A 16,266-nucleotide genomic window follows, 5' to 3' on the forward strand; every position below is an offset into this window, starting at 1 on the left:
TCCCCTCACCAGTAATTTGGGGTAAATGGTCATTCTCTCTTTCTCTGTTCTCTGTCTGTTTCAGTGTGTTGGCTCCATTCTGCCATCGGCACAGCCCTCTCTGACACCCAAATGACAAGAAAAAAACATGACTATGTTCTAGTACCCAAATGGTCAAGAAATTAACTGATACGGAAACTCATAGGAAGGGATTCTGATGGACCCAGTGCATGTCTAACACCCGCACACCTGATCTGTGGTGATGTCATATTGAAATAACGTGAGGAGGGGTAGACATATTCATCTAGAGAACATAAAATACACGAAATGGTGATCTATAAAGTATTAAGTTTTATGAAAAATACTCATTTATTTGTCCATTAGGCAAATACTTAATGAAAGCTTATGATATTTTAGGTGCTGTTCTAGACATGACTATTCAGATAGTGAAAGAGGTAAACAGGGTACTGAGGTAAGCTGCTCTCAGGAATTACAGAAATTAGAGTGGTTTCATACAAAACAAATAATAAAACAAAATTCAATGAACTTGCTACTTAGAGAAGAAAATAAGGATGGAAAATCTTTTAAAAACAAAAGTAATTTCCTATGTTCTTAAAGACAGAAATTAATTCCAGAAATAAATTTAAGGTCCCTATCTATGATGTCTCTCTAAACACATTATAGGTTTGAGTCATTCTGAGAGGAAGGGAAATTGCACACCTCTGTAAGCAGTTGCTCAGTGAATTACAGTTATATAAATATATTTGAAGGCTATGTAATACATAGAATAGGTTAATGCAAGATTATTACTCACTCATACAATTAAAAACTTACTGGAAATATTAGCATAATGTAAAATAACTAGTTTTCCTTTACATGCACTCTACTTATAATAAGCCAATATTGGACAGATTACGTACTTTGGAGGGAACCCACTAAGAACACAAATGAACCATAATGTAGTTATCTGGAGTGAAATTTTTATATTACAGTTTTTCCCTGCTATTTGAGAGTGGAATGTTTTATTCAACCCTCCCTACTCTGAAATGGTACGAAGCAAAGAAGCAATTATCATTTCGTAAAAGTGAAAATCCTCTTCGGATTTCTTCTGGTTAGTGAAAACAGGTAGTCATGTAGGTCTTACATAAAAGTGAAGTGACATAAAGCAAGTTTTGAATAGTGGAGAAAACGTGTAAATGGAGAGCTTTTAGCATATTCTAAGGTACAGTTGGAATACAGTAGCATAATGAAGATTTCAGCCAGTTGTGCCTCCTTTTAGGGCTCATTCAGAAAAGTAGTTAGAACACTGACCTGACCAAAAAACAGAGAATGGAGCATCTGGAGAGGTCTGTCCTTGGCCTATTTTCTGGTCTAAGTATCTTCAATCCCCCTTGATGATTTTATCTAAGCCCCAATGGTTAACTTATTTGTATTCTGATGTCCCCTGAATATCTATCTATGGTATAAGGCTCTCTACCTCTCCAATTTAATATTTTATTTCATCCCCAAATTTATCTTCATCCACACTAGACTATAGGTTCCATGAAGGTGAGAATGATGTGTGATTTATTTGCATGCATATGTCTAATATCTAAAGCAGTAAACATTAAGTACACATTTATTAACTCTGACTTTGGGCCTTCTTTCTAAGCCTGCACTTATATTACACCCATTGGAATACCTTTCTCTTCCATCTACCTACCTTGTAAGCACCTATTCATCTTTTCATGATTTAACTCAAGCACCTCTTTGATGAAATCTTTCCCGAGTCTCAGAATTAGCCATTCCTTTTTTTGCCCAGCACTCACACCTACCATTAAGACAAGACCATACCTTCATTTAGATTCTGGCTTCTCATTTCTGTCTTAGCAACTATAATTTTTTATATATGCATATACACATATTGTATACATTATATATATACATAGACACACACATATATACATGATACTTATGTATAACTCATCTGTAACCCTCTAGAGACTGCGAGATTGTTGAAGTCAAGGACAATATATTACTTGCTATTGTATTCTTGGGCTAAGACCATCTGTTGAGTGAATACATATATGTCATGACTAGAAATCGCTATTTTCCAAAGGAACAACAGATAAGTGAAACAACAAAAAAGGTGTTATTATTTAGGGAAAAAAAACTATTAGAGCTATCTTTAAATCAGTAGATGACAATAAAAGGATATGATCATGGGGTAGTATAAAGTTTACATGAACTTTTAGAGATGCTACGTAGGTATCAACAATTATTTATTTAAAGAAACAACTAATTCTTGTTTCATGTAGAAACCTTGGTCATACTTATTTTATTCTTTCCCAAATCCGTTTATTCTATTGTCTTACTTTTTACTCAAAATGGTTCTTAAAAAGGTAGAATATCCAACAATACAGACCATGTTGATCAAAGATCTGTAGGTTACTTTCCTATTTCTAAATATTAAAAATTGACTTGGATCTATTTTTTGATCACTCTCTTCTTTACCTTATAAGAGCTTAAGAATTTTAAAATTATAAAATATATAATAATCATGACATTTTATGTTGCTTATTTTAAAGACTGCCATTTACAATATCCATGACTATATTTTGTTAAGCCTGTGGAATCTTGTTCCGTGTACAGCAAAGCCAAGTAAACACAAGAAGAAAAACAAAGATCTTAGACTGCCTTTTAAAATTTTCTCATATTATTCTGATTGAATAAACTATTTAACCTATTTCTTTTCCCTGATTCAGAATTCAGCTCTCAATTTTCCTTTTCTGTAACATCATTGAGGTTCTTGGCATTTCTAAGCAAATCAGCTCATATGCCATCAAAATCTTATTTTGATGTTGAAGAATAAAATCTATCTGAAAGTACAGGTTAGAAGCTTGTAAACAAATTTTAATAACTAATGATGCATTCCTTTGAAGTGGCTATTCTAGGATAGCTTACAAGTATTCTCTTCTTGAAACAATAGTCCAAAAAAGAAAAAAAAAAGTGTTAAGCTCTTCTAAGGCTCTCACATTCTGTAACTTAGATAATTTTTACTATTTACTTTTGATAAACAAAAATGTCATAACTAAATTTCATAATTATTAAAAAGTTTTGACATATAACTCATAGAACCAGCGCTCTGCTAATCAAGCAGCAGAATATGGAAATACCTTCAGCCCCTATACTGATCCTAGTATGATAGTCATTTTATTAACAGGTATCATAAGCTTCATAGTGTTACTTAAATTTTGAGGTGGTTTATTTTCTGAAATTGCTACCCTTCTAGATATATTTGTTATGTAAATTCAAAGTATTTAAAAATCATTGCCTTTTTTTTACTACTTATCTAAGTGCAGAATTATTTAAATTATCATAGTTCTTTAAATAATTCACTATATCCCAAATAGTTTACTGTATCAGTATTTGAGATACTTTTGTCTTGGTTTACACAAGACAGTACTCCTAAAAATGTGTAAATACTACTGAAAAAAATCAAATCTATTATACAGATGCTGTTATTTAAAATACATAATAGTTCTTATATAAAGAATAAATTCACAGGTATGCAGAAGACCATATCTCTTTGAAGTTCAGATTTTCCTATTACCTATTCTGGTTAAAGCGAAACATAAGAAACTGAAGCCACAAAGCACTGATAGTCTGTTTAACAGACTAAGGATGTAAATGAGAGCCCAAACAAGTTTGCAAAAGGACTGGTTGTCTCTGAGTAACTTTATATACACACATATGCATTTATGCGCATGCATGTATCAACCTACATAAGTACTGATAATTCCCTGTATCTAATTTAAGTAATTTGTGGGTTTTCAAAAACAGATGTCATTTTTCTTCTAAAGATAACAGTATTGGTCTTATTATTGTAATATGGAGTAGTCTGAAATTTCCGAAGTGACAGTAAAGGGACAGAAAGCGAGATTACTGAAGTTACCTATTCTTATCTGATTGGTCCTCTGACTCGCCTAGTCCCCAGCCTAACAGTTCTCCTCTTGCCTGCAATTTGAGAAGAAAAAAAAAACAGACTTGCTAGATATCATGTACCACAGGCTGACAGGATCTTTTATCAATCTTAGAGTAACAGTAACTGTTCTGAACTCAAGGTGTCAGTCATGATGGCATTGTTACTCTTGTTCTTTTCCCAGGCATGCCTTGATAACTCTTATCTTCTGCCTACAGTCATGGTCGCTGCCGGGCAGAAGAGCATCACCAAGTACAAGCAAGCTGGTCTGTCTTTATGCATTGTGACATCACTGTCCACCCACAGAGAAGAGAAGAGAAAGAAAGACAGCTTTACCCGCAGAAAGGAGAGGTCCCGGTTGTGCTCGATGCTGGTTATCTCCAGGTTGCCCATGACTACCTCACAGTTCTCATAGTATTTGCGCAAGGCTCGATACTGCTGCTCCAGGTCAGAGAGAGAGCTCAGCTTGTTCTCTGTTCCTGCACACACTGCCAAGACAAGAAGATACAGGGGAAGTTATATAACCTCTCCATGACATGCAAAATGACAATGTCTCCCTCAACTCTCTATCCCACACACTCTCCTTTGTTTTCACGAATTAAAATATTTTGAATGTCATTAACACCCATAAACCACATAGATATATCTTCACTTTTATTTTTCCCCAGCTATATTATAATTGATACATAACAGTGTATAACCTTAAGGTATACAATATATTTGACACACTTACATACTGTAAAATTATTACCACCATAGCATTAGCTAACACCTTCATCTTGTCCCATAATCGCCATTTCTTTTCTATTATGACATTTAAGATCTACTATGTTGGCAACTTTCAAGTATATAATATAGTATTGTTGATTATAGTCACCATGCTATATGTTAGATCCTCAGAACTTACTCATCTCATAACTGGAAGTCTGTACCCTTGATTGGTATCTCCCCATTTCCCTCACCCCTAAGGCCCTGGTAGCCACACTCTACTCTCTGTTTCTATGAGTTCGGCTTTTTTAGATAAGACATATAAGTGATATCAGTTTTATATTCCTAAACTGCATGCACGAAGCACAGAGACTAAGAGGGCAGGGGTTCCAAAGAAACAGAGCAAAGAGCGAAAATTAAAACAATCACATTTGTAGTGTATACTTTTTAAACATGCTAGAAACAGAGTATGTTACAAAATATGAGCTTTGATTGGTATCACTTGGGTCATCACTCTGTATAATTCATTAGTATTCTAAGGTATAACGAACTGATATAAAGGATCTCAGTCTGCCTTCTTTGACAGCGTAGATCTTGAGTCTGTTCACAGGTGAGCACTGAGTGTACACACATGTGTGTTCTTTACTTTCTATGTCGATATTTTCCTTGTCTTCCAGAAGTCAGAGTTTTAGTTATTACTTCTCATGGTTTCTATATCTGCCTATACAAGATCTTTATCATTTAATACACCAACTCATCTTCAATAGACTAAAAAAAACCTATATTATGAATCTTGTAATAATAGTATGGAAAGTTGAAATGGATGTGAAATAATCTTCTTTGAGTAAGTTACATAATATATCCAAATTAAGGCAAGTTATAAAGTGTGAACTTTGAAGAGAACAGAGCTGTGTAATGAAGTCATATAAACAGTTATATGTTAGGCACACAGAAATGACAAGTCATAATGCTTTGGTGGTATTCAAGGGAATGGGTTTCAAGCAAATGGGTTTCCATACACAAAAGAAAAAAAAAATATCTAGATGGATACATTCCAATAATTAAGACCATCTTAACAACTGTTTTTGGCTACTGACACATCAAAAATAACAAAAATCTAAATCTAAAAGTCTTGAAGAATAATGTAGACCTTTGCCATAGGGAAGCTCAGTGCTAAAACAAACAAACAAAAAAAACCATAATCTTTTCTTGCCTGGATGTCTAAAGTTCATCAAAAAGTATATTATCTAGAAATATTCTTTTAAAAGTGGAATTGTGACTTTCTAAAAGATGTACTGAAAGCTAAACCCCTGGTATCTGTGACTATGACCTTGTTTGGAAACAGGGTCTTTGTAGAGGTAATCGAGTTAAGATGAAGACCTTAGGGTAAGTCCTAAATCCAATATGATAGTATCCTTCTTTTTTTTTTTTTAAGATTTATTTATTTATTTATTTGAGAGAGAGAGAATGAGAGATAGAGAGCACGAGAGGGAAGAGGGTCAGAGGGAGAAGCAGACTCCCTGCCGAGCAGGGAGCCCGATGTGGGACTCGATCCCGGGACTCCAGGATCATGACCTGAGCCGAAGGCAGTCGCTTAACCAACTGAGCCACCCAGGCGCCCCTAGTATCCTTCTTTTTTTAATATTTTATTTTATTTATTTGATAGAGAGAGACACAGTGAGAGAGGGAATACAAGCAGGGGAAGTGGGAGAGGGAGCAGCAGGCTTCCTGCTGAGCAGGGAGCCCAACGTGGGGCTCAATCCCAGGACCCTGGGATCATGACCTGAGCCGAAGACAGACACTTAACGACTGAGCCAGCCAGGTGCCCCATGATAGTGTCCTTCTAAGAAGAGGAAAATACCATGTGGACACAAAGACACACAGCGGTGGGGTGGGGGTGGGTGCAAGAAACAAAACAAAACATGTAACTATAGAGGAAAAGATACAGCTGCACTCCAAGGAATGACAGGAATTGATGGCCCTCCCTAGAAGCTAGGAAGAGGCAAGGGAAGATTCTACCCAGTCGCAGAGGCCCTGCTGACACCCTGATATTGAATTTTAGCCTCCAGAACTGTGAAAGAATAAATTACTGTTGCTTTATGGTTTGCGGTACTTTGTTACAGCAGCTCTAGAAAACCAATACATAATCTTTAGACTGTTTCTGAAATCTAACATATAAAGAAATGTTAAAAATCATTTCCTCTCTCTAGGGTCCTGTCAGCTTACCACCTCCAAGCTACTCCCCCACCTTCTCCCTTTGCGAGTGCCAAGTCTCGCACACACCATGCTGGGTTTCATTTGTTGCCTTTGAGAATGTAGTTTTTGTACAGTGCTAGGGACAGAGGCAAAGACTTCTGGAATCCTCAATATCCATTCTCTTCCTCCTCCAGAGTAATAAACTACACAACCTTCAGCTGGGCATGTGGCCACCCCAAATAAAGACTTCATTTCATTGCTTCCCTTGGAGGTAATGTTGTATGACACTTTGCCAGAACTTCATTTAAAACATGGCTGGAGCCGACTTTGCCTCTTTTCTTCACATCTTCCTCCAATATGCTGCCTGGAATGGGGATGGGATGGCTAAACCTTGAACCACCATCTTAGACCATAAGACCTAGGGACACACCCTAGATATTTGCTGAAAAATGAGCTAAAATGAACCAGGGTTTTCAAACAATTAAGGTTTTACATTGCTTTATTATCATTAACATAAAGATAATGGTGAATTCTGATTATAGCTACTAAAATATTATACAGAGGAAGGATTAAATTCTAGTTAAGTTATATGCTTTTGACCTTAAGTAATTTTTACTATTTTGTCTGGTTGTTTGACTAACTTCAATTCAGAATGAAAGTACAAAATCATTTTTTTTTTTTTAGTTTTTATTTACATTCCAGTTAGTTAACATACAGTGTAACATCAGTTTCAGATGTAGAATTTAGCGATTCAACACTTACATACACAACACCCAGTGCTCATCACAAGAGATGTCCTCCTGTTTTTTTTTTTTTTTCTTTTTTTTTTAGAGAGAGAGAGAGAGAGAGAGAGAGAGAGAGCCCTTGTGCAAATGTTGGGGGAGGGGTAGAGGGAGAGGGAGAGAGGAGAGAGGAAGGGAAAGAAAGAATCTTAAGCAGGCTCCTCGCCTAGCATGGAGCCCAGTGCGGGGCTCAGTCTCACAACACTGAGATCATGACCTGAGCCGAAATCAAGAGTCAGACACTTAACCACCGAGTTGCCCCTACAAGGGCCCTAATCCCCATCACCTATTTCACCCATCCCCCCACCCACCTCTGCTCTGGTCATCATCAGTTTGTTCTCTACAGTTAAGAGTCTGTTTCTGAAGAAACTAAAAAATAATTCTTGATCATTTGAACATTTTACTGATTCTGTGGGAGGTTCACTTATTAAGACTAATAAGCACTAAGAAAAAAAAGTACAAGTACATTGTACATTGATAAGTACAATATTATTCAACATAAGCAGGAAAACAAGAATTGATTGATTCATGTACATGATCCTTATCAGCCAGTATCAAAGTCCAGCCTTTTTCTTTTTCCCCAATATACTGTAGAGACTCTCTAGAAAACACCCTTAATCCATAATCTTTATTTTATTGCTCCTAGCAAATTTACAACAAAATCTTTATGAATTTGTAAAATGTCTGTTGAGAAAAGGTACTATGATATGGGTTTATGAAATATAGATTTCAATTATTTTAAATTCCAATGAGAACAAGCCTATATTTTAATACAACTACTGATGGGGAAATTATACATCGATTAATAAACTTGCTGCACTATTTCTAAAATATATACAATGTCACATAGCAATTTATATACAACTTATGTTGTACAAGTTTCTTTCAATTGGAAATAAAACCTGTACTTTAATATCAATATATAAAAATCAATATGCAAACATCCAAATGAAAAGTTTTCTAAAATATTTAGATATTCTGACCTTTTCTGTAGAAACTTAAGCAGATTTTGGAAGAAACATTTATTCATATAACTGTAATAACTAAGTGTTTTTCCATGTTTCTCATCCTGTGTATATATTAAAGTTATATATTGTTATATATATGTATATTATATATGTATATATTGTATATATATGTATATATGTATATATTATATATGTATATATGTATATATTATATATGTATATATATGTATATATGTATATATGTATATATATGTATATATGTATGTATATATGTATATATGTATGTATACATATGTACCTACATACATGTATGTATATATGTATATATATGTATGTATATGTGTATGTATGTATGTATATGTACATATATGTATGTATATATGTATATACATATATATGTATATATAAAGTTATATATTAACTTATATAAAGTTATATATTATATATTATGAAATTTTTATTAGTTATTAACTACTATTATAATAATCTCTTTACATAAGAAACCCACAAAGGCTATAAACTCTTTGAAGAGTGGTGCAATTTATTGTGTTTTTTTTGGTATTTGCTGAGCTTAAGCACAGTGATTTGTAATAAATTATCATTTAATAATATACATATACTTGCTATAAAAACAATAACTGGTATTCAGAAAATAACTCTCAATCCAGAAAAGTTTCCATTGTTTAATAGGTGATCAGCTGTGTTTTGTATATACCATATGAAAACATAAAATCGTAATGAGTATGGTTAGAAATATTTTTCAACAACAAAAAATCCTCTAATAAACAGAAAATCTGATTAATTAGAATACTCTATTCTCCAAACATCCTGGTATTTGGAGTTTTACTATACACAGTTCAATTTAGGAAAAGTTTTGTCTCAGGGAGGCTTTTCTATATATTTATTTTTGATTCAAACTGCTATTTATAATGACGAGTATGCTCTTCATAACTTTCATCTTGAAAGGCAGACATGATTTTAAGAGAACTAGTTTGGATGGATGCATAAAAATCACTTGTGTTTCTCTTCATGAAGCCTTCACTGAAGGACACCTCACAACTTCCATTTGTCAATCGATTTTACCATCAGGCAATGTATACAAGACAATGCTTAAACCATTAAGTTTCACTGATTTCACAGTTGTTTATCAAACAGAATTGAAAAAATCTTCCTTACCAGCCAAAACAAGTTTAACAAAATTCAGTCCCTTTTGTCAACACTATTATGAAGTCCTTAAACTATAAACCTATAATACTTAAAGCCTCAAAAATCCTGAATTTACCTGGGCTTCCTAGAGTTTTTCATTCCACTGTAACTCCAGCAGTAAAGCTTTATGTGAGGCGGTAATGAAATCACCAATTATTCTATTTGGTATTGATTCTGCTACAAATGTAGCTATAGTTGCAAACATGGGCTTTTTATTCCTCTTGACTTAAGATCTATTTCTCACAGTGAGTGAACGACATAATCCTTCTTCAGTAAAAAAATTAGGAATATAATTAAGAGCTTGAGGGGCGCCTGGGTGGCTCAGTTGTTAAGCATCTGCCTTCAGCTCAGGTCATGATCCCAGGGTCCTGGGACGGAGTCCCACATCAGGGTCCCTGCTCAGCGGGGAGCCTGCTTCTCCCTCTCCCACTCCCCCTGCTTGTGTTCCCTCTCTCGCTGTCTCTCTTTCTGTCAAATAAATAAATAAAATCTTTAAAAAAATGAATATAACCAGGATCTTGTAACAATATACAAAGTCAGGTTAACAAAATTATCTGATTCAGGGGGAAAATACATTAGAAGTGGAATGACAAAACATTAACAATATCCATATTAATACTAAAAATCAATTACTGCCTCCAGGCTTGTTATGGCTATGGAAACTAGCCTTCCACTTACTACACAAGATAGACAAGTGAGTAAAAGCAATCAACCAATGAATCAAATTTTTGCCTAACTTTCAAATCAAATGCCTATATGAGATATGAATTAAGAAAGGAATAACTATTTATTTAGCATCTACTGTTGACCTAGTATCATGGAAAAAATATATATTGATTAAATGTGGTTGTACAAGATACATAGTAAAGAAGCAATGAGTGATATATATAAATAAATATATATGTATATTTTATATATATATATATATATATATATATATATATATATATATATATATATATATATGCCATACATTGTATGTGAATGATTCAGGGACTGTCTGCATAAAAAATACATATGTGGTAACCTGATAAATTTTCTAATTTTTCTATCTGATTTAATAATAAGTACTTTCCTTTTCAGAAGCATTAACATAATAAATATGCTTTAGTTTAATGCACGTTCTTGGGCATTTAAAAATCTGGAGCTATAAAAAAAATCTGGAGCTATAGTAAATCTCAAAAAATAAAATATTTTTATTTTCTTTATTTTATTTATTTTTATTATTACTATTAAGTAGCCAACATTTTGGGTCACTATTAATGAGTGCTATTACAGTTACATAGAGATTGTGAGTTTGGGCAGCCCTATGTTCAAAATATATCTGCAAATAAAGACAAATTTGCCACTTCCACTATTATAATCATTTAATACACATCACTCTTATCTTTCCCCTCGACTTTGACAGTAGGCTCCTTTCTGATTTCCTGGATTCCCTACATGTCCTGATTAATTTACTCTCCACACAGGGTCCAGAACGATCTTTTTAAAAACATAAATCATTCACATCGCTCCACTACTGAAAACACTCATTGGCTTCTAATCATACTTATTATAAAATCCAAACTTTTCAACATGGCCTGTAAGAACCTGTATTCAGATCTTTGCTCAAATGTCACTCCTTCAAAATAGCCTTATCTAAGATAAGTAGCAGGTTCTCATACATCATGCTCTGTCTTCTTTGCCTTCTCTTATTTTTGTTTTATTGCTATCTGAAATTGCATTATGCATTTTTCTTGTTTACTTGTTTATTATATGTCTCTACATTACAATGCAAGCTGTGTAGGAGGCAATCCCTTTGTCTGCTCAACACCTAAAAGAGCAGGCACATAGACTTTCAGTTAATATTTGTTGAGTAAATAAATGGACTTTGGAGTCGCTAAGAACCATAACTGAGCCAGGATCAAATATGTTGGTTTTTCCATTTTTAAAAGCTGAATGTTGAACTTCGTCAAGTAACTTCACTATTTAGAGTCTCTGTTTCTATATCTATAAAGTAGGATTTTGCACTATTTTTAATAATAAATCCAGTTTAGGGGTTAAGAACACAGGGCCCAGGGCCAGATGTCCAGCATAAAATCTAGCTCAATCACTGGCCTACTATTTAATCTTGGGCAAGTTACTCAGACTCTGTCATTCTATTTCCTCTTCTGTAAAATGGACATAATAACAACCACCATCTAATAGGCAGTAGTGAGGATTAAATCAATCTCTATGTGTAACTTGCTTTGCACAATGTCTGACTCATTGACAGAGCTCAATGTTATGTATTGCCATTTATTCAAATATGTAGTATATAGTGTGTGTGCATTATGCAATATATTAAAGCAGATTAAAATGTAAGTCTTGCACGGTGATGTACTCAATCAGTCTGATCTAAAAGAATGAGCACTGGACAAAGAAAGTAGAGGTTGGGACTCCACTGCTCCAGCACTTGTTAGCCATGTAAACTTGAACAATTATTCTGTTCTCATTGGTTCCAATTTTCTCTTTTCTCAAATAAGCTATCTTTATGTTTCCTCCAGCTAAAAAATTCTGTGATTGAATTTATTTCTAAAATATTTACTTAAAATCTACTCTACACTATGTAATGGGTTGAATTCATTGGATGCTCTTGAGGAGGTCACACTGTGGCAACATCTTACAAAGTTAGAAATTAAACATACACTTATCAAATGACCCAGCAATCCCATTTGTAGATCCCTAGATAAATGAAGAATTATGTTTGCATAAAAATATGTACATGAGGGGATTTTCACATAGTTTTACAGCAACCTGCTCATCCTGGATTGCAATTCTCTGCTATTCCCAAATAAACCCAATTTTGCTAGTAATATAACTGGCAGTTTTATTTTTAAGGTTAACAGTGAACATGTGTTGATGCTCTGGGAGAGTTTGGAAGCTCCCAGCCTTTCCCCATACCTTGCCCTGCACATCTCTTCCATCTGGCTATTCCTGACTTATAACCTTTTATAACTGCTAACCTAGTAAGTAAAATGTTTCTCTGAGTTTTGTGAGCTGCTCTAGCAACTTAATGGCACCCGAGGAGGGAATCTTTAATTTATAGCAGTTGATCAGAAGTACAGTTGACCCTGAACAATGTAGGCACTGAGGCCCCATGCAGTCAAAAATCCTCTTATAACTTTTGTCTCCCCCAAAACTTAACTAATAAATAGCCTAGAGTTGACTGGAAGCCTTACTGATAACATCAACAGCTGATTAACACATATTTTGTGTGTTACATGTATTATGTGCTATAATCTTAAAGTGACGTAGAGAAAAGAATGTTATTAAAATCACAAGGAAGAGAAAATTAAGTACATGAATGTTTATAGGAGCTCTATTCAAATTCACAAAAAATTGGAAACAACTCAAAAGTCTTTCAATGGGTGAAATGATAAACTATATACATTCCATGAATATCTCCTCAGCAATAAAATGAACAGATGATTGATATATCAACATGGAAAATTCTCAAAGGCATTATACTGACTGAAAGAAGCAGGACTCAAAAGGCTACATATAATCTAAAAGGCTACATATGTTTCTATCGATACATCATTTTGTAAAAAGACAAAACTACAAGGGTGGAGAACAGATTAGTGGTTGCTAGGGGGTGGGGAAGAGGGATAGTGAGGGTCTGACTAGACCACAGGGGAATTTGGGAGATGGCAGAACTATCTGCATACTGACCAGGGTGATTACCTAGATCTCTACAGTTAAAACTTAAATTTTATTGAGTATAAATTAAAACACACACACACACTCAAGTTGGCTTATGTATCTGATGGAGTTAAATATGTTCCTGTATGAATTTAATAAAACATTCTTATTATATTGTTTTCCAGGTACTTTATGCTTTGGTCCTTTTATGAATAATTATGCCCAAAAATGATAAATAAAGAAAATGGGTTTATATTTCAGAAATTTTGTATTCTTTACAATTAACTTTAAAGGTATTACAAAATTAATGCCAAAATAGGAAATGTGGTTTGTAACTTACATTATATAAGCTGGAAATAAAATATTTTTCAATGTAAAAATTTGGTACCTTTAAAAAAAAAAGTGACCCTGTATTCTCTGAATCCGTTTTCTACCACTATTTTACTGACTCCCAAAGTAACAAAAGAGAGAAGCTGCTGAAATTAACGAAAACATTTTCTAAATGATACTTGAGCCAAATGAAAAGGGCATTTGGCATTGTAGACCTTCACTAATAGAGTTGTAGCTAGGAAAGACAGGCATTCTATAGCACAAACTGATGAAAGGTAAATCAGTAGACTACATATACTGATCCATCTAAAATTTAATTGATCTTTTACCTCTTGTTTACCTACAATAGTCTTTAAATGCCCTCAAAGCTGTTTAAACTGTTAAATTATATTGCAAAAGGAAACCATCTCATTGGTGATGACAAAAAAATGATAGATATAAAAATTACACATGATTGTCTCCTGTTTATGAATATGTCTTGTGAGTAGTCTACCCTAATTAGTCTTCCCAACAGGTTATTCTTATAACATGTCAAATTTTTTTCCACTTTATATTTCAAAAATTAGCCTAGTAAAATTAAAATAATTACAAATGATTTTAAACACATTATGCATCATCAAAAGCTGACTTATAACTACTTGTATATAATTCTTAGTTTCTGTTCCTCATTGTTTTCCTGTCTTCAAATATTTTATTTTATTGTATTTTTTCTTAAATAACATCTCATAAAATTCCTATGTTGAAAGCTGAAAAAAACATAATAGAAAGACTTTGCAGATTTAGAAATTGCATTCATGTCATCTATTCTTGGATAAAATAATATTCCCCTTACCACTGTCTTGCCACAAATCTCTCCCAGCATTTTTTAATCATTCTTCCCACCCCTTACCACTCCTCTACACAGAATCCTTCTTATTTACTTTGTAGTATTTCATTTTCTGTGGAAGTGCTAGGTCCTTAACTTTAATGTAGGTACTGGACTTGACAAGCAATTAAAGCAAACTATTTCCACTTATCAAGCCTTGCCAAATTAGTCATCTGCCATCTGCCCCATCATCTGGCTCTCCTTGAGGTCTTGCTGTGAATCTGGATGCACTCTCTCAGATTAAGAGGGACAGTGCAAACCTCCAAGCGGGTGAATGCCAGTGGGAGCTAAGTATGTAAACATTAGCAACCATCTTTCTTCCCTAGATTATCATGCCTTTGACCATCCCCTTGTGTGTAATAAAAACCAGCCTGTTTGTGATGCCTTATCACTGTGAGACCTTTGCCATTCATTGTAATTAAAGTGGAGTTTGTGGGAGTTTTTTCCTGTTAGAAATATTCAAAAGAAGGAATTAGACTGGATGTTCCTAAGCTATGCTCACATATTAAGGCTGGCTTTTTAAGCATTGATAAAGATGTACATTAAGAAATGCCCTATGGCCTTTCTATTGCACTCACTGCAGAGTGAAACTCTGTTTTTCATTCTCTGCATCAGCAAATGTTTACTTGCCTGATAACATGCAATAAAAGTGCTTTTAAAGACATTCAATCAAGCTATATCAGTGGTTGGCAAAATTGAGAAATATCAAGAGTAAAACATGGTATGTTGTTACCCACATGCTCCTTTTTAAGGGTCTTCTTCCTTTAAGGCATTCCTCAACTCAGGGCTGATGTCTTTGTGCAAATGAAGAAAAATGCCTCTATTCTGGGTGGAATAAACTCCATGCTAGGACACATAGCTTGCTATAAGAATGCAGGCTGCTTTTTACTCCCATTTTTACTCTAGTCCATGTGCCTGTTTGCAGTGATGAACCCACAAACTATAAACAAAAGCCCTGGTCCACTCCACTGTCCTGGGCTATCCATCCAAACTTGCTTATTCAAAGTAATGGTGTGTCTAAAAAAGAAACAATGAATTAAAAAAAAAAAAAGTGTGCTAATATTAGGCTTGTGAGAGGTAGGGGTGCAGCAGATATTTTTGACTGTATCTTCGGATAATCTACATGGAAAGCCTAATCTAAGATCACCTTCTAACAAATGTTTGAAAGTTTTAGAAGCCAGTTCTTAGTCATATAACCCTCCTGGATGAGAAAACAAAAGCAAACAAACAAAACACCATATGATATGGATATAGACTACATAATAAAATACGTCATCTTATAATTTATTTTAAACTATTTTCTAATAGCCCCAAATCTGTTTTCCTAGAAACCAGATTCTATAATCTCCAGTACATTGGTCTCTCTAAAACAGATTCAGATGAGCACTTGTGGTTATTTTTACAATGCAATCAACTTCAAATACTAATTGTAATTAGGTGTCTGATAAGGAGATAGTCATCATTAGGACAGTATCTGCCATTCATTCATTTCTTCTGTCATGCAATTATTCAACAAATATTAATTGGGGAGTTACAATATATGGGGCTTTGAGCTAAGTGTCAAAGGATTAAGAAATAAATGAGATGTGTCTCAAATTTATAACATTT

The 16,266-nt window shown here is 34.1% G+C and overlaps 1 protein-coding gene across 7 annotated transcripts in view; it reads right to left on the reverse strand.

Moving 5' to 3' along the window:
- The window catches only part of ERBB4 (erb-b2 receptor tyrosine kinase 4), a 1,100,194-nt gene that overhangs the window by 679,527 nt on the left and 404,401 nt on the right, over window positions 1-16,266 (reverse strand). For 6 of the 7 annotated variants that reach the window (XM_027590425.2, XM_027590421.2, XM_027590428.1 and 3 more), the window contains exon 2: window positions 4,277-4,428. In XM_027590425.2, coding sequence (XP_027446226.1) covers window positions 4,277-4,428 — 152 coding nt within the window. The remainder of the gene's footprint in view (window positions 1-4,276; window positions 4,429-16,266) is intronic. The other variant, XM_027590423.2, reaches the window with a different exon arrangement.

The sequence above is a fragment of the Zalophus californianus genome, chromosome 3 (assembly GCF_009762305.2).
Source record: "Zalophus californianus isolate mZalCal1 chromosome 3, mZalCal1.pri.v2, whole genome shotgun sequence".
In the NCBI taxonomy this organism is placed as follows: Eukaryota; Metazoa; Chordata; class Mammalia; order Carnivora; family Otariidae; genus Zalophus; species Zalophus californianus.